The 19,625-nt window shown below is 39.5% G+C and overlaps 1 protein-coding gene across 3 annotated transcripts in view; it reads left to right on the top strand.

The window, feature by feature from the left end:
* The window catches only part of MCF2L (MCF.2 cell line derived transforming sequence like), a gene marked incomplete at both ends in the record, with an annotated part of 158,256 nt that overhangs the window by 96,918 nt on the left and 41,713 nt on the right, over window positions 1-19,625 (top strand). For all 3 annotated transcript variants that reach the window (XM_082013502.1, XM_082013503.1, XM_082013504.1), the window contains one exon: window positions 5,081-5,195. In XM_082013502.1, coding sequence (XP_081869628.1) covers window positions 5,081-5,195 — 115 coding nt within the window. The remainder of the gene's footprint in view (window positions 1-5,080; window positions 5,196-19,625) is intronic.

The raw sequence follows: 19,625 nt of genomic DNA, 5'->3' as shown, positions 1-19,625 counted from the left end.
CACAGGTGCTGAGTCTGTCTGTAAAATTGTGTTTGAGAACTTCTGAGTGGATCCTGTACCACATACATTGCATCAGTTATTTAAAAATTTCGACTCGATTTTTGTTGCCAATATAACATGTTCAATGTATATGTTGTGTATTGACAGTGGAAGAGGTATTACTTATCAGCTTCTGTCTTGCACAGGTGTAGGCTTAACTGCTGTTTTATATTCCCTGTGCTACACCCACTGTGTGTAGAGATTAAAAAAAAAAAAAGTAGTAAAGAGAAAAGAAAAAAATTAATCCATGGCTAAGAGATCTCCAGTTCAAATACATCCAGGTACAAATTTAGTTCTTGCAATCTGATTTCTAAGCCAGTATACTTGCTGCTGATCAGCCTGGGCAAAATGCAGTTTGTGAAGTTATGCAAGTAAAACTTCTTTCTCATTTCAAGGGAAGAATATTTTAATAAATTCCTCCTGATCCTGTTTTCCTTTGCAAAGAATATGCAATAAAGCTTTTATCCACTACCTCATTGAAGTCTACACATAATTTCAAATATTCCAAGTACCCCAGTTAAGTATATTATGCAAGTAGAAAGGAGAAATTCCTTATCAGAAACATACAAACATGATAGCACCACAACAGTAAAGCAAAATCTGTAGCAAGCCTTTCATTCACACAGGGACTGCACTTTTGACATGACTGCAAACAAGGTTACTTTTACTTAAGCCAGGTCTTTTTGAACTGGAGTTACAGATCCAAGCCTTTTAACAATGATGATTGTCTTGAATCTTGTGTGTGCATATTGATCAATATAGTGATCTTTTTTTTCTTTTTTTTTTTTCTTACAGTCCAAATACCATTTCATTTGTATTATAAATTCAGGCTAGGAGACCTACCTCTTTGCTCCATCATCATCTAATTATAACAAACTACCTTGCTTCCTTTTTGTGGGATTGGGCAGAGTGCTTTTGAGAATACATTTCTTATGAAAACAGGAGCAGAATAACTAGGGAAACATTACAAAATAATCTCCTGCTCTTCTTTCTTGGAAGTCTGAGCAGTCTTTGCTGCTCCCCAATTTTGCTGGCTGTACCAAAAAAACTAGCATGGCTTTCACAGGGTTGTGGGGAACTACACTTTTCTCTATGCGTGTGTGCACACGCAAATGTGTGCGTGCTTTTTAGCGGCTGCACGATTCATATTCTTTGTAATTTTCCCTGTCAATGCCATTTTAAATTGAAAATAATATTAATTATTTCTCATTTTTGATTGTTTTTAGATACCAAATCATCAGTATGCCTCTTGATTAGAATTTGTGTAAAACAGTGTTGCAATTTCCTTGGCTTGGCACTTCTCTATCACCCTACCTGCTTAATAAAAGAAAAAGAAAACAAACCCAAACGAGATTGCAACTGTGATGGGAAGAGTTAGATGTAGCAGAATATAAAGAAGAAATGTTAAATTACCTAGACTTCAGGCAAACTTTACCAGTCCCATCTCATGGCAGCACAGCTAGTCTTCCAAGGATCTTTTTTTTACTCCTTTCATAAAGGAGATCACAATGCTCTGGGGTCCACATAATTTTAGCAGTTGGTGCTATTGTTTAAATAATTATTACAGAAGTTAGGAACATGAAGTGCTGTTTCCTAAGCATAGTTAAGTCATTTTGCTACCTATCCTGTGGAGCTAACGCAATTCAACATGTTTTTAAAAAGGGTATTTCTCCAAAACACAGGGCTGTCACTGTTGTAATAACTGGCCTTAGACTAAGACATAGATCTATTTAGAAAAGCTACACCAAACTGGAGGTTTACTAGAATTGTAGAGATTTATCCACTGAAAAATTTCCATTTGAGAGGTAGTCTGTGTTTACTTGATACTAAATCTGTTACAGAAGTTTCAGTTGAATAGGTTGTCAAGGTGGGTTGTAAATTAGTTAATAACAAAGTTTTGCTTTAATGACGGGTCACAGAAATAGGGTGGAAGCAGATCTACTTAATTTAAAGTGGTGTTGTGATTTTTTTTTTTTTTTTAATTGCTGACATACACTTCAGTGCTTTTTATTTCTATGGTGTTTCCATTTTTAGACTGAAAAGTAATAATCCTCTCATTTGGAGAATATTCCTTACAGCTGCATGTTATGAGACAAGTCTCAAATAATTCTTGGGAATCATTTCATCCTTCAGTCATGGGGTTGTTCAGCCTGGAGAAGAGAAGGCTCTGGGGAGACCTTCTTGTAGCCTGCCAGTATTTAAAGGGGGCTGATAAGAAAGATGGGGACAGACTTTTTAGCAGGGCCTGTTGCAATAGGACAAGGTAATGGTTTTAAACTAAAAGAGGGCAGACTCAGACTAGACATAAAGAAGACATTTTTCTGTAGGAGGGTGCTGAACCACTGGCCCAGGTTGCCCAGGGACATGGTAGATGCCCCATCCCTGGCAACATTCCAGGTCAGGTTGGACGGGGCTCTGAGCAACCTGATCGAGTTGAAGATGTCCCTGCTCTGCTGCAGAGGGGGTTGGATTAGATGACCTTAAAAGGTCCCTTCCAACCCAAACTGTTCTATGATTTTGGATGGTGATTAAAATTCCAGTTGCTCATTTAAAAAATTGCTCTGTACAAATTTAATTGTTTTCATGAGTTGTAGCACTTAGAGAGTTCATCTAAGTTTTGTGTGTCCTTTTTTTGTAATTGGGTGTATATAATTCTGAGATACTGGAAGGTTATTATGTGAGTTGGTTTTAATAAGATGTTTTAAATTTTTGCCTTAAACCTGTGTTTCAAGAAGGATGAGAGAAGTAAAATTGTTCACTTGGTCACTCACATGCTTTCCCTCTCACTATAAACAAAAATAACAACAACAACAAATCCCAACCTAGCTTCACAAACTCCCGTTTCCATTTTATCTCCCCCTAAATTCTGCGGCTTGGTTTACTTCTGGAGGAAGGGAAGAAAATCACATTTTACACAGCTAATTCAGGAATAAACTGTGTAATGCTGCTTCTGCAGAGATGAAGCAAGAAAACATGATTCTGAATAAAGGAAAAAAATAATTCCTTGCTGCATCAAGTTCATTATGGAATAAAGGACGCTTTAAAAGGTGAACTCACCTACTACATTTACTACTATTTAATACAAACGCAAATTTTTACTTTGTTATATTTCCCATGCCCTTTTTGTACCTTGAGTGACAAACACTCATTTGTAAGTAGCGACTGCTTTGCTGAGTGGCCTGTCTCCTATTGATGGCCATGTAAATTAAAATTGTGATTTGGAAAGCAACTTCTATAGGCCAGCAATGTTAAAACTGAAATTTTACAGAATTTATTATGACTAGCACTTCAGGTCACTCTGCCCTAAACTGAGAACAGCAGCAAGGTCCTGATAAGGAAAAGCGCTTGAGCAGCATTTGAAAGTATATTTGTGCTTAAGTGTCCTGGCAGGAAAATACTGGCGAAAAAGATAATCAGTGAACAACGGTCTTCTAACAACTCTGTCCTGCCACATGCTGTCTCCACCTGAGATAACCAGGGATGAGTGTACTAGAAACTAGAAATTAATAGGCAACATTAAGGCAGGATGGCTGTATATGCCCTTGACATTCAGTGGTGGTCTGGGAACTTCCTGAAGGTCACAGTCCGGGCTTCTGCTTTTAGGTTGTGTCCTGCAAGCATATTGTTCTCCTTTTGTTTCGTATGTCCTAATTATAGAAGTTAAGTAGAACAAAGCAAGCAACTGAGTGGGATACTGCAAATAATGTATAGTTGTACCTAAAAATGGGTATTCTAGAGAGAGCAGAACACCTCATGAGCAACAGAAATAATGATTATCATGCTTGAAAAATGTTTTTAATGAGAGAGGAAAATGCTTTGGTCCTGAGAGCCTGGGTAGAATGAAAAATAATAGAATCAAAATTGGTCTTAGCTTACATTTGTATTGTCAACACTTATATAGCTAAAGGACTTAATGTTACTGCATTTGGATATGTCATAAAAGTTACGTTTGCAAACTTGTTGTATTTGCATAATAGCTGTATTTTTTTCGTGTTGTTTAAATGCATCCAGAGCACATTATTTTCTGATGTAGTTTGATTTCAAGAGCTATATGGTGGTAGCCCCATATTGCCTGTAGGCTGGTAGATTGAAGTCAGATTCACCACAAATTAACATAAGGATAGTATCTGAGCTCTTCTAATTACATGTGGCTTTGGAGGGAAATGGTGGTTTCTTTTATCAAATGAATCTGAGCTCAAATATCTCTCTTTTTCCGGCAACATTAGATGTAAAGGCACTTGAAGTGGGTAATAGCACACTGCAATTTTCACAAATCACTGTTGCTGTCCTAATCAGACGGTGTTGTTAATACAGTTTACAGCTGATGTCTGCACAATTGTCGGATTTCAGGTCTGGAAAAAAATCCTTATTATTTTGACACAGTCATGTTTAGCTGTTTTTCTTATCTTTTTGAACTGTCAAGCAAAGATAACTTTCCAGCAATCTAGCTCGTCAACAGACATACTGCAGTGTAGGTGTTCGGCTCTGCTTCACCTTTTGTAGGTGACCTGAGAAGTTGAACAGGAAATCTCATTTGAAACACTTTCCCCCATTTCTTTTAATGTTCTACCACTTCTTTTAGACTGCCCTGGAAGCAGAGCAGCTAGCTGAAGGAGGGTGGGTGGGTGTGGTAGGAATGAGTTCAAACTGGTAAGAAGGTTCAATCTTCAGTTCAAGGTGGAGATTCACCTACTTAATTCTGGATTTACTTCCTTCCCCCCCCCAGTTCATTTCTTTCGCCAGCTTGGTTATATTTACAGTTGACGTTTATAAAAAGAAAGATGCACTGCCATCTGGTGTCAAAACTGTGTTGACATGAGCAAAAACATTTGTACAGAGAAAATCTAATGTGGTGTAACAAGTTTCTTCCTATAAAACTTCCTAACCTCTGAAGAAGGGACTAGACTCTTCAGAATAAACCGTGTCCACACTGATGAGCCCTGCACCAAAAAAAAAGTAGTAGTAGTTTCATTACTGGAAATTTGCAGGCTAGGTAAAGGGACTTGCATGTAAACGTGCCTGCTGCTTGTTTCTTTTGTAGGTGGAAGAGGGGGAGATGGATGCCCTGTTATCACCTTTCCAGAGTATCCAGCTTTCAGCGAGATACCCGAGAAGGAGTTCCAGAATGTCCTGACCTACCTGACGAGTATCCCAAGGTGAGCACCTGTCTAGGAGAAAATACCCTTTTATTTGCTAAGTGATGTTTCACATTCAGTAACTTACACAACAGTGTAAAAGTCAGGCTTGGTATTTAGTTAAAAAAAAAAAGGAAAATGCAGCTTATAGTGCAGTGTCAATAGGTGTTGATTAATGACAGCTGCCTAATATAGTTGTTAGATGAATTATACAGTGCTATTTATATTTCATCAGAAAATTACTTCCTGGTATGTATGGATGCAGATTCTGTGATGGACATTGTTCTCTTGTTTCTTATTTTTGCTGTATTTTAGAGTGCAATGTTTTGTGTTTTAGTTGAAAACATGTATAATTTTGGCAGAACCTGCTAATTCCTGGATGCTACTCATGATGTTACTCAGTGTGAGGGAATACTCTATAGTTACATACAGAGGTTTGTCCTAACCCCTTGTGCTCTGTTTCCCTGTCAGCTGAATGTACAGTCTTTGCAGCACTCCAAAAACTTTGATTGAGGGTGCTAAGCAGGCCCAGCAATTAATCCTGGCTCTTTTAGGGGGCACGGTAGTGTTATCAATGGACTGCTCAATAACAATTGTGATTTTGTTGAAGATCTCTTAGGGAATAAAATAGTGGGGTTCAAAATCCCGATGGAAGTGAGGAAGGCAAGTAATAATTAAGTACAGACCCTAGAGTTCAAGAGAACAGACTTAGGGCTTATTCAGGGAACTGGTAGATGGGATTCTATGGAAAGCAACTCTGAAGAATAAATCTACTGAGGAAGGCTGCCAAGTTTTTAAGGACAGCATCCTCCAAGCACAAGAATGGTGCATCCTGGAAAATGAATAGACGTAACAAGAGACTGACCTGGCTGAACAGGGAACTTGTGACTGAGCTGCGCTACAAAAACACCATACAGGAGGTGAGCAGGCTACAAAGAAAGAAAATAGAAACATTGCACAAACAAGTAGGGATGGTTGCAGGAAAGTCAAAGCACACTTGGAGCTGAGGGACAAGAAAAAAGGGACATCAAGGACCACCAAAAAAAACTTCTGTTGCTTTAGCAGTACAGGAATAAACAAGGAAAATGTGAACCTGTGCTGAATGGGCTGGGTGAATTAGTAGCAGCCAATACAAATGAGGCTGACACTTGATTTCTTTGCTTCAGTCTTCTCTGACAGTGTGTCACAGCCCTATGTGTTTAGAATGAGGGTTCAAGGAGGAGGATGACTAGCAACAGGTGAGGATGAGGTCAAGGATCTCTTGAGAAATCTTGACCCAAGTCTAGTCTTTGGGATAAGACGAGCTATATTGAGAGTGGTGAAGAGTCTGGCCAGTATCATAGTGAGGCTGCTCTCTATCATCTTTGAAAGGTTTTTGAGATCAGAGATGAACCATGATTACTAGAGAAAGGTAAATAATTGCATTCATGTTCAGAAAGAGCACGAATAATGATCTGGAACAGTACAGGCTGGTCAACCTCACTTTGGTCTGTGAGAAAATTATGGAGCGAGTCCTCTTAAAATACACTTTTGGGCACAAAAAAGAAGATGGTGATGAAGAATAGCCAGCATGGATTATTGTGCTTGACCAACGTATTTCTGTGATGAAATTACAGGATGCATGAATAAGGGAAGCTGTGCATGTTTCTTACCTCACCTTAAGCAAGACTTTCAACAGAGTCTCTGCAGCACCCTTGTATCCACTTTGAGTTGTTATGCCTTGAGAGGTGGACTGCTGGGTGGGTGAGAAACTGCTTGGAACATCCAGCTCAGAGAGTGGTGGTTAATGGCTCATACTCTACCTGAAGACGGAGTTCATCAGGGAACCACACATATCTGTGCTGCCTCGTATCCTCGGGAAGCATCTGGAGGAGGAGATGGACTGCACCCTCATCAAGTTTGTGGATGAGGAACTGGTGGACCTTCCCACTGGTCCCTTCCCACTTGATGGAAGGACTGCCATTGAGCAGCCTAGGCAGGTGGGAGGTATGGACTGACAGGAACCTCATGAAATTCGACAATGACAAATGCCAAGTCCTGCAATTGGGATGAACTAACTGCCTGCAAGAATGCAATCTGGGTAGCTGGCTGTGCTTTGAGCAGGAGGTTGGACTAAAAGCCTCCCGAGATCCCTTCAAATCTGAATCATTGTATGAATCGAGATCTCCTTTGTGTCTTTCCCAAATTGGGCTATATGGCTTTCCCAGATTAAAAACTCTAGAAATACAGGTTGTGTAACACTGATTAAATGTTGGTCTCAAGTGGTATTTTGCATTCTTTTTGCTGACAGCATTCAGTGCAGCTCAGCATGGACCGTGCTGAATTCACATTTGGAACTAGTCATGGAAGATGTCCTTCACTATTGTGCGTGCTTTTGTTTACTGTACATGCATGAAGAGAAATAACAGTGTGCTTGTAAAGGGCTTTCCTCTTAATTATTTTGTAAGACCTACTCCCTGTGAGGAAATACTGGTTATACACAGCAGAGTACTGTCAGGTGGCCTCCTGGTTGTACTTGGTAATCTCTAGTTTATCAGGAACTGTGATGCTAACAGCCAACTTCTGCATTTTCTTCATTTATCCTTGTATTGGTTAAACTGCATGGTACTAAGCCTTCCTTGATAGTATCTTTCTTGGATACTGTTATTACAAATAATTATGTACTAAATTAACATCTGCTTCTCCTTTTGAAAGTCCTTGGTGGTGCGCTTCATGGTGGCCCATTGAACTTCTGCACAGAGTGGGGTTTGTATGAGAAATTCTGATCAGAACAAACAGCATCTGGTGCAGGGGGGGAGCACTGAGCGCATCCCGGAGCATCAGTTTGGCAGGAGCACATTTTTACTAATTAAAAGTCTGAGAGCAGATTTTCTGGAGGAGGTTTTTCTATTGGTTTCCCATACCCAACAACAATTATTCTATGCATATTGAGCCAGAAGTGGCCATTCCTTAAGTCTGGCTGTTCTTGTAGGATTTTCTTTGGTTTTTTTAATTTCTAATTCTTTAGAAAGAGATCACTGTTCTGTGTAACAAAGGAGTAAGATACTAACTATTGTGAATATAACAATACTTTTGGAATTAGGGTGATAACACCTCAATTTCAACCTTGTAAAAATAATGCCACTGTTAAGATACTGATAAACCTTGGACCTTTTTGTGCCTGAGAGCTGCTATAATCTCAGAGGGCTGAAGACATCCCTGACATCTTTGCTAGCAGTGTTACAATCTTACTGTGAAAAATTTTGTTTATGAGTCCTTTTACAGGTTTATAGAAATAAAAAAGCAACAGAAATGCCACTAGCCACAGCATACATCCCCTTATATAATATGTTTTGCTAATGATAAATTATTGACTGCCTATGCCCCAACGATGGGCAGTATTGTAATTTTCCTTGAATCATGATATTTCTAGTGCTGTTAAAGGTGTCATAAGATAGCATTTTTGCTGTTAACTTCGTTTTCAGGGGCTAAAATTTCAAAGACTGTTTTGGATGCTTTGGACACTGCTTTTGAAGGGAGTGGAGGCAGTTCATTATTTATTTATTTTGTAAGTTTATTAAAAAGACCTAAGGAGTACAGATTTGCAGGAAGGGTAAAAATGCAGCCCACAGCTTTTATGCACGGACGGGTCTCCAGGTTAGTGTCATTTAGCGTACGAAATACACAACTCTGTCTTTTGGCTGTTCTGACTGACTATGGGGAAATGGGCTTTTCTGTGAAAAGCCCTGTAGAGCATGGACATGTCTGGAGCCACACCACTTCCTCAGAAAACTGCTTGTGCTACTTGGCCTCCTACAAGATTCCTGGTCACAGCGAGGGGTTGGCAGCAATAACTCAAAACTCATTGTCTGACTGCCTACAGTCACATGTTAAGGGAAATGATATTTCATGGGCACGACAGTGAGGAGCTGCTACAAGCCTCATAAGAAAGGACCTTTCTTTGCTCTGCAGTAGAGTTCACCCAATAAAATATTTACTGGTGTAGTAAATCTTAGCAGTGGCATCAGGTTTTCAAGATCTGTTCCCAAGTGAAAGAAGAAGTCTTGGTAATAAGACTAGTTTAGGTCTTCGAAGGAGGAAAAACTGGAACCTCTTAACCTACCTTTATTATTCTCTCTAACTTTATAGGTAAACATGACCTTGTCCCCTCTTATTGCATTCTTGTTCTATACTATCTAAACAATGGGTTTCGCAAGCTTTTTCTGTGTAAACTTTCTCTTGTCTTTTCCATAGTGAAATTTAATCACGAAGAGTTAAATATCTCATGGGACACGTTGCATTTAGGAATGGAGCTATTACAGCTTGCATCTTACCAACTTAGATGACCATGGAGTAGAATAGCAGAGCTATCAGCATGTGCTCAGATGCGTAAATGTCTAATACATGAGGATGTTAAGAAAGGAGGCAGTGGAAAGACATCTCAATTTAAGATACTCACTTAGCCCTGGTGCAACTGTATATCATTAAGCAGAGAGCTGAAAAATCTTCTTCAGGTGGATGTTGTTAACGTTGTAAGGTAAATTCATGTTCTATAGGCATATGGATAAAATACAATGTCTAATGTATGGTTTGTAATAATATCAAAATATTCAGTACAGGGTTGTTGACATAGTTTGTGACAACAGTCATGTACTGTGCATACTTAAAGATAACTGCTCTATCAGGAAAAAATGATGGATTAAGGATGAGTACTATAGACAGTGGAAGATTACAGCTAATCCTTTCATAACTGCCATTTTGGTAATGAGATGTGTGTTGTAAAGGTATACATGTAATAGGTCTGAAACAGATTTTTCCTTTTAGCAGCTATTATTTTTTTATTATTATCAAAATACAAGATGAAGTCTTATTAAAAAGGTGAGGATTCTCTTAGAAAGATTTTTCTTAGGTGAAGTGACGTTTGGTTTTATACATATAGTACCCAAGATGAAAGAAGGAGAATCCATGACAGTATATAATGTACTTAAGGCAATATGTTCTAGGAAGAATGTTTTAATTAAAATGTTGAATTGGTACAAATACTTTATGTATAAGTACTGATCCACAGGAATTAATAGTTCTTATTGATGAAGTTGCTGAATAAAGTCCTATTTGTAGATGAGTGTCTGTAAGAGGTGAGCTCTTTACATTCAACTGGTTTTCAGCAGAGGACAGTGAGCCAAGTCTTTCATCTATTTGAGATGCTTTGAGGACATTTTATGTCCATGTAGCTGGTCTGATTCTCTTTCTGCAGAGGAGAATGTCTCCTATTACTTCACTGGCTGAGTCCTTTTGGGATTGCTGCTGAGCTGGATAGGAAAAGGAGGTCATGCAGAACAAGGTTGTCTCACCTCTTAGCTCGGTAAAAAACTGATGACCTCCATACACAGTGTCCACTATTCTTACTGCAAAGCGGGAGAGGCACCTGTGGGATGTGCCATTTACATCCCACATACATACAAAGGGCGGAGGAAGAATATTCCATTCAAGTTTGCAATAGGCTCCTGAAATAGCTGCCAACGCTACCCTTAAGGAGTCATCTCAGGGCATTCACTATTCTCTTCTTTTTTTCTCTGTTTTGAAAGTATTTTTTCCTTTTTTTATTTATCTTATTAAATAGACTTTTAAGATTTGCAATGTACCCTGAAGGCAAGTGTTATTCATACTTACTTCTATCCATCACAGCTGTCACTCTAAACATATTTCATTAACTTAAGTGTGTACACATTCTTGGAATATGAATTTACCAAATGTAGGGTGTAGCATGAGAACTTGATCCAAAAGAAATTAATAGATAATTGCAGTGGTTAAAAAAAAAAAAAGACAGGCTTTTTCAACATATGGTTTTGCTTCTGGTTAATTAGCAGTTTCTACCACAATCAGAAAACAATATGCTGTACGAGAGAACAAAAGGATATAGTTTTAATGCTTTTCTTCATTACTTATATATGTTCATCTTTGAACAAAGAAAGCAAGCTAAAATTCTTGTGGTCACAAGAGATTGGAAAATTAAAATATTAAAAGTGTAAAACTGAGTCTTAAATGGAAAGTTCCTTTCAAGAGAAGTAAGAAGTAGTGTAGATCAGAAAACTCAGAAGAGGTTTTGATGGCCAATTTGAGTCTCAGCACTGCTGGTTAAGTACAATACACAGGCCTTTTGTGCTTGTATTCAGACAGAGCCTTGTATAGCCTCTCTCTGTAATGCCCTTCTGTCCTACAGCATGATCTTGAGCATATCTCAGGTTAACTTGTGTTCGGCAATTTCCTGTTTTGAAAGCTGTCCCTGTCGGTTTCCTGCCCGGGAGAATGTCGCCGCCTTTGAGATCCTGATGGTTTACAAATGCTTGAACACAATGTGGCCTTCTAAGAAATGCTGTTGTTTGTGGTACTGTCTGGTGTTGGAAACTAGGAAGCCATCCTGTCCAAGTAACAGAACGAGATGTCCTCCAGAAGTGTCGATGTCTGACAGTTCGAAAGCTCAGTTTTTAAGGTTTGCTAAGCGTTGGGTAGACCCTTCCTTGTTAACTATAGCAGCTCCCCATCATTTGGGGTAACACCAGGTTAAATGAAAAACTGAAAAAAATGTCTGTGCTAAGCCTTCCAGTAGGTTCAGACCTGAGAATACTTCACTAGCGTGGGCATAGCAAAGTGTGACAAGGTGCATATTTAGGTAGGGGCCAGAAGAACGTGCCACAGCACAGTGTTGGGTGTTGCTGGAGGTAAGAAACCTCAGTGTGAGCGACACTGGAGAGCACAGAGCTTGGGTTTGGCCAGTCTCCTTCAGCATAGATCCACCACTGCAGTCTGGAAGCAGGGGAAGCCGTGTTGGGGTAACGCAGTGTTTTGAGCTGGTAGGTCCCTCAGGGTTCAGGCTGACCTTGCGAAGAGCCAATGTGGGAGGGTAACCGCATGTGTTGCCTCATTTATCCGCAAACTAAACAAGCGGCCCACCACTAGCTAAGAGTTAACCACTTCTGTTTTATAGAGTGCCAGGGATGAACTTCACCACATAATGGGTAAGAAGTGCCAAAAAACAGACACTCTGACAGTTCGCACTGACACGCTGAGCAACAGCTTTGCAGCTTCAGAGTTTATTTCTGTCAGCCGTGCTTCATTTCCATGCTCCTCTCTATGTTGGATTGCAATTCAGGCTGAAGATGTGGAACCTGTACCCTGCTGTTACCTTGGCAGCCCCTCAAATTTGTCAATGAGAACATCCAGGACTTCCAGCAAAATCTGTCATGCTGCGTGTGCCCTTCCTTTCTCAGAGCACAGCTGCCAAACAGTTGTAAATGCCATATGTTCCTGTAAGCAGAAAGGAAATGTAAAGGTTTACGTTTGAAGTAAGAGCATTGCATCTTAAAGTTAAGTGGTAGTTTGAAGCGTTTGTGTCAGATCTGTAGTTTGATAAGATAGGTCAAAGATCAACATGTTACTTCTAAAGTCTGAATTTTTACTGGGTTTGGAACAATTTACACTTGTTTGATGTCTACTTCGTGAATGTCTTAAACTTGTTTTAAAGCTCAGCCCTGTACAGGCAAAGCCTTTTTAGTCTTTAAATCCCACTTACATCTTTAGGGCTTAGAGGATTTGAGTAGTATGTAAGCTCTGTATGCATGACACACACTGTCCAGTGGTAAATCTAATCTGCTAAGGAGACAAGGTAAATTGAGCACTGAAAAATTGTGACAGTTAATTACTAAAATGCTGGACCTCACACAGGAGCTTTCATTAGTCGATTCGCAAGTTCAGAGTATTTAACACCCTATTTAAGTATAAACTCATCCTTCTAAAACAAAACATACAGCATTCCAGATAAGGCTGTACCAATACTTTGTGCAGTGGTATTAATGGTTGTTGAAGTATACTGGAAATACATATAATTCCAATATTATAGTTCTGAATAGGTGTAAAAATGCTTTTATGGAGGCTGACTAAATAGTTCCAAGGTGAGGATCTCCTAAGCTATCTGTTGCTCATATTTACTTAAGCTTAATCAACGTGGAGCCTTTTGCCTTTATTGACCTATTTATCCTTAATTGTTCCTCAAGGATAACGTGGCCTACTTCAGCCATCTGTAGTTAAGTCTAAGTGAGTCCTCAAAGTTGTCATCTTTCTTCAAACAGTCCTTCCTAAAGTAGCTCTGCATGACCTGAAGAAATTACATTGGATTTTCCATTTAGAAAATCAAAACTCTTCTTTAAAGAAATTTATTCTAGTTAATTTCACACACTAAAAAAATGATCTGTTAAGCAATAACTTTGTATTTTAATGGTTATTTCTGTTACCTGCAGAAATGCATCAAAGCTGTTCACATTTTAGTCTGTGGGGTTCCTTGGTGGGGTAAAGCTTGCTAAGTTATGATAAAAAAAAAAGTCTTAGGGGCACCATGGAAAGGAAATCGGCGCATGTGCTACAAGGAGATGTCCAGGCCCAGGCAGATGATGATGCCTGGACACTTTAGTTCTTATTTTTAATACTGGCTCCATTCCCCAAGCTTTCCCCCAACAGCATAAGCTTTTTGGAGCAGAAAGAATGTCACCATATATGATGAAATATAGCCAGCATTACAGTACTCCAATAAGTCGTCTTTATTTTAAGGAGAAATTGGGTTGAGAGCGGGAGAGAGGCTGATTTGGGAACCTAGAGTAGCACGGGAGATAGAGAGGAGCTTTAGTAACCAATCAAGGATGATACTGATGCCCATCTCTCTGAAGCTGAGTGGGGAAGGAAAAGAGGAATGTGACACTGCGTTCTATATAAATCGGTGCAAATACATTAAAATAAATAAGGCGTGTACTAGAGCTGCTTATTTGGCTGAGGAACGCAAGCAGTGTCTGAGACACAAGTGCCTCAAGCAAACGTGTTTGGATTCATACCTCACAATTTCAAGGGACCTCCTGCTGTGCAGGATAAAGACCTTTGGTTGCATTTGGGACCAAGGCTTGAGAGCAGCTCTCCTGGTTGTCAGTGTGCTTGTCACTCGCCTCATCAACAGTACATCTCCAATAGTAGCCCATCTTCCTTGCATGTTCTTGCTTTGTGAACAGATGCAGTAAGCTGTTGCTGTCACAGTCCTGTGGTGACTGAAGATTTTCAGATCAGGGATAGGGCTTCATGTAACCATGTGTGCCTTTCTGGGCTACAGTCATTGTGAAATTTGGATGAGACTTCCAAAGTTTTGAATTCTTATCAGCCCCTTAGACAAAGGTCTTTGCAGTTGCTTTCGTTATTTTGTCTCCCGTTTATCTGGCCTTTAAGATCTCCTGTCACTGACACAGCCTCATGTGTAATTATGTTCCCTATGGTTATAAAGTTTCAAAATGCATTTTCACAGTGTTGCTCTTCCAGACTATATGATTCTGCTCATCTCGGCTGCCTCATGAGCAAATTATAGCCACTTACCTATCATGGTTTTTATTTATGCCACCTCACAACCCAACGTTCATCTAAATTCACCTTTGCCCACTTGCTGTGAAATCCTAAAATACAGTTTTGTGTATCTGATGATTCCCCAATCCTGAGAAAATTAAAATACAGTATGAGTGTTTTCAGACATACCTGGGGCATGAACTACAAACAGCTGAGACCAAAAGTAAGCATCATGGGAAAGAGAAGAGATAAGGATTTCATCAGTGGTACACTGGATAAGATTTAGGGGGAGTTAACTGGAATGTGGGGAAGGAAGAAAAAAAAAAAGTGCATGGTGGAGAGAGGGAGAGAAACGCATCCAATTTCTTACCTGAACCTTGTCTAATGATGAAACTTTTAACAGGTTTGGCTCCAACACAGAGTCAGATTTTTTTCATTTCCCATGCAGCTTCACCTGTTTCTCTGAAGGGGAGGCAGTAACTATCAAAACCAAAGTAAAGAGAAGGTCCAAATGCTGTGTTTTGAATGTGCATTTAAAAATCCATCTATTCACAGAATTCCAGTGTAGAATGCAAAAGATGATAGAATAGTATGCACATTGTTGTATTCATAATGATTCATTTGGGTTGCCTCCTTGCTTACAGGTTATGCTCCTGCTGTGGGGTGTCACAGCATCAACTGTGCTGGGTGAAATGCAGCTGTTACTGCCGGGAGCTTTATATATAATATTTTTTACTTGGCATTCAGTGATTTTGGATAGACCACTAGAGGCTGCACTTGTATAGCAGCACTTCTGACTGTCTCATTTTAAATTTCTTTTTCTGGAATTCCTTCTCTTTCCTGTATTTTGTCATGAACAATGGTCAGTTTTAGTTTGAGTTGGGTAGGTTTTTTCCTTCCACAGTTACAGTTCATTGAGCTATGAGAGAGACCAATAATCAAATATAACAAATTCTTCTAGATCAATAGCCTTTTGTTGAAGGACAGTATAGGCACTCACTAGTTAAACACAGTAATGAGTAGATGGCAGGTTTTGTCCCTGATTCCAGAGGTTTGGATATGGAGAGGTAAAGGTGCAGAGCAGTGACTTCCGCACCACCAAGCACCGGCTTTAAATTCAGCACCTCAGGAAGTTTGAGGTTAGCCTGTTCCTTGGGTCTATGCTCTATGGATAGTTTTCCAAGGAGATCAGAAGCAATGGACATGTCCTCTTAACTGCACTTCCTGCACTAGCTGACTTCTTCAGTGAAGAGTTATATGTTACAAAAATTAAAGGCAAAACTGTACTACTAATTCCATCTAAAATTATGCAGAAGTTGTTAATCATTGCATTCCTATTTTTGTCCCGTATACAGTGCCATGTGCCCGAAATGGAACACGCTCATAATTTCTGTTTTTTCTCATAAATGTGGCTGGAATAAGAACTGATAATCTGATAGACCAGTTACACACCTCAACTGAAAGAGATTCTTGCGGGAATCTGAACTGAGATGCCAGTTTGAATCGAGGCTGAAATGTCACGCTCAGGAGGTCTGCTAGGTATCCAAAGAACTTCATCTGGGTGTTTGTAAATGTTGTGTTCATAAATTTTACCCTTGTTAGGAACAATTCTGTTCTCAGATGTGTACAATATTCTTTGACCTCAGTTAGTCATTGTGCTGGTTTTGTCTGGGATAGAGTTAATTTTCTTCACAGTAGCTGTGAAGAAAGCCCCACAGTATGGGACTATGTTTTGGTTTTGTGCTGAAAACAGTGTTGACAATGCAGGGATGTTTTCATTATTGCTGAGCAGTGCTTACACAGAGTCAAGGCCTTTTCTGCTTCCCACCCCACCCCACCAGCGAGTAGGCTGGAGGTGCACAAGAAGTTGGGAGGGGACACAGCTGGGACATCCGACCCCAACTGACCAAAGGGATATTCCATAGCATATGGCATCATGCTCAAGCATATAAAGCTGGGGGAAGAAGAAGGAAAGGGGAGACGTTTGGAGTTACAGTTTTTGTCTTCCCAAGTAAGTGTTACACGTGATAGAGGCCTGCAAGTAGTGAATTAATTCCTTGCTCTGCTTTGCTTGCATGCACGGCTTTTGCTTTCCCTATTAAACTGTCCTTATCTCAACCCACAAGTTTCTCACTTTTACCCTTCTGATTCTCTGTCCTGTACCACATAGGGGAGGAGGGAGCGAACGGCTGTGTGGGGCTTAGTTGCTGGCTGGGATTAAACCACGACAGTCATACATGTACATCTGTGGCAGAATGTGGCATCAAACTGCTGTTTTCAGTCTAACCAATTAAATACCATGGCAGGATAATGCAATTGTATATTTTTTTTAAGTTTGCTAATTTAGAGCAAGTTTAGTTAGCGGGAAGGTATTACTGTCCAGCTTTCAGAACGCTTCCAACTTGTCTTAAGTGTGTAATCACTTTATGATTTGTGCATTTACATTGCAAATTTGGAATATAATTTGTAACATTGGTATTCTAAAGGATTATAACATTTTTTATTTTCCAGACTATTCTGTAGTTGAGAATTAAGTACTAATTTAAGTGCAGGTTTCTGGAAAACACAGAAGTAAAATCTGGACTAGCAGCAGCATTACAAAGCAGTACTCAGCTTAGGCACTTAAAACCTTAGGTCTTAAAACCTACAGGCTCACTTAGCAATTGAAAGTAGAAAGTTCATTGTCCAATGTATAGCCCAAATAATGTTTGGTTTATAGTTCTTTTTCAGTTCCTGCAATCTCTAAATTGATTTAATCAGGCACCTTCTACAGTGAGGCTGGGTATTACGGGGTATAAAAGACTGCAATACCTGAAGCTTTCAAACTGGAGCTTTATTGAGCGTGATATATCCTCTTATTTCCATCATTTACTCAAGGAAGCACAAGACCGCTTTCTTCTCCTTAGAGACTGTGGTTTCCAGTGTTAAATCCTTAATCTTAGTCTCACTTCAGATAGTGAGAAAGAAGCTGTCACAAGATCAAAATACTTAAAAGACCAATCAAGTACAAAAACATCTTAAAATTAATTAGAACACCTTTTAAAATGAGAGGAATGTGTCAAATATGATAATTTTTTGTTTATTTTTACAATACCCAGCTGGTGGATTTGTTTTGGGATTAAGTGGATAAATTGGCCAGTTTTGAAACAAAGTAGGCTTTATAATAATGAGCAATCAAGAATTGTAAGAAAATGAAACTGCGTAGGTCTAATTACTGTGTAGTGCCTGGGTGCTAGATTTTGTTTAATGTTGCAGTTGAACTTTAACTTTTTTTTCTTTGTCAAATTCATAAACCATTAAATTCTTCTGCTCTAGGAAAAACTGCATGCTCTAGGACTTATCTAGTGATTGAAAACAAGAAGTCTTGATAATCCTACATAAGGGACACAAGGAGGGGAGATGTGGGGCAAAGCTATGCCAGGTGAATTGTTCCTGCCCTTTTCCTTGCTGGGAAACTCGCGTAAAACTGGCAATGTGAAATGTCGCCATAGAGCTTAGCTGAATTATTTTCTTCTGTAGTTGCTGTGCTGGAGATTTCTATCTTGATTTGTTAATACTATTAACACCGTGTTCTTCACCATATTATCTGGCTGTCTTCTAGAGCATATAAAGGCCACTAAGGAGATGGCTCTTTTCTGCTTTCATTCATTGCCAAGGCATTAGTGGTTTCATTTTTTTGTGTGAAACAACTATGATTAAGAAGGAGTTCTTGTCTCCCCCTCACCCCTGAAGAAGTCATTTCTAGCAGTGGCAGGAGAGATGGAGAAGTGGTCTTTGAAGTGGCTCAGGTTCAATCACTTGAAATGCCTCTGAAAATAGAGGAGGCAAAGTTTCTCTTGGGAAACAATAACCTTGCTAGTTAGTGTCTGGTTTCCAGTAGTCTATTCCTAAGCAAAGTAACAGAGAATGCTGTTCTTGATTATCCTAGCTTGTTTGCTGATGACTCAATGCGGGATGACTTCTGACTTCAAAGAGCTATAGCTGCTGGAAGTATTTTTATCACTGGGGGCACAATGGGAATGCTTGGTGCTCAGAGTGTTCATTAACCCTGTGCTCAGGCTACTGGGCTGTCTCCTTTTATATGCTGAATCTTTTTGAGCTCAAACTTGTCTTTTTTTTCTGCACTGGATGCAATTCTACCTTCAAGAGTTTTTATTTGTTCATTTATTTATTTAAAAACTGGTCCTACACAAGGACATGCCCAAGCATAAACATAACTACCGTATGGACAGGGTGGGCAATAACTTTCTTATGATCTGTCACTGTGTTTTGTGTGTTTGCCCTTTTGTGGTACAGTAGTATGACCAATGACGGGTGGATGGGCCAATTCCACAGTCCTTCCTACATAGACTTGCATGTTGCATGCCAAAAAAAATCAGGATTTGTAAGCAGCCTGAGACCCTATATCTCTTCAAGGAGTGTGTGCCTATCACTGATGCACATCAATGGTCAGCGATGAGCTACAGAGGGTAAGGGAGGTAGTACTAGGGATCTAAAGACAGCTTCAGCTGATTATAATACAGAATACTGCAGGCGTTGCATTGCCTTGATGCTCTGCTCAGTGCAGTAATTCCTCACTGAATATTAATGAAGTCCTACTATCAAAATAGCTGTTCAGTCATTGAAAGCAAGACTTTCTAGTCAGTTTGTATGTATAGGCAGAGGTCGTCAAGGTAGGAAGCAATCCTGAGTGTAACGTAAGGCAACTGTTTGATAAGAAGGCTTTAAGACTGAAATTCACTTTTATTAAACTGTAATTATTTAACCTAAAAGGCTGCCCAGAATTTCAGACATCCAGAAGCTTCATATTATCAAGTTGCTGTGATGAACCTGAAGATTTGCTTTCTTTTTAGTAGAGAGCAATGTATACAAGCAGTTTTCATACAGCAGTGTAGAAGCAATAGGAACTTATTTGTGTAGGAGTTGTCACCACCCATACCTTGGAGAAATGCAAGGATCTTTCAGATGATGACTATGTAATTGCTTCCACACACCCCAGAGGGAAGTTTCTTTCTGCAGTCCTATGTACTATAAGCTTTCCCACCCTTTCCCCCAGGTGCATGAGCTCATAAGTCTTGCAAACAAGACAGAGGGAGATGT

Source organism: Phaethon aethereus, assembly GCF_964289735.1.
Source record: "Phaethon aethereus genome assembly, chromosome: 1".
Lineage (NCBI taxonomy): Eukaryota > Metazoa > Chordata > Aves > Phaethontiformes > Phaethontidae > Phaethon > Phaethon aethereus.
The sequence above is the reverse complement of the archived record's forward strand: the minus strand, read 5'-3'. Positions and strand labels throughout refer to the sequence as shown.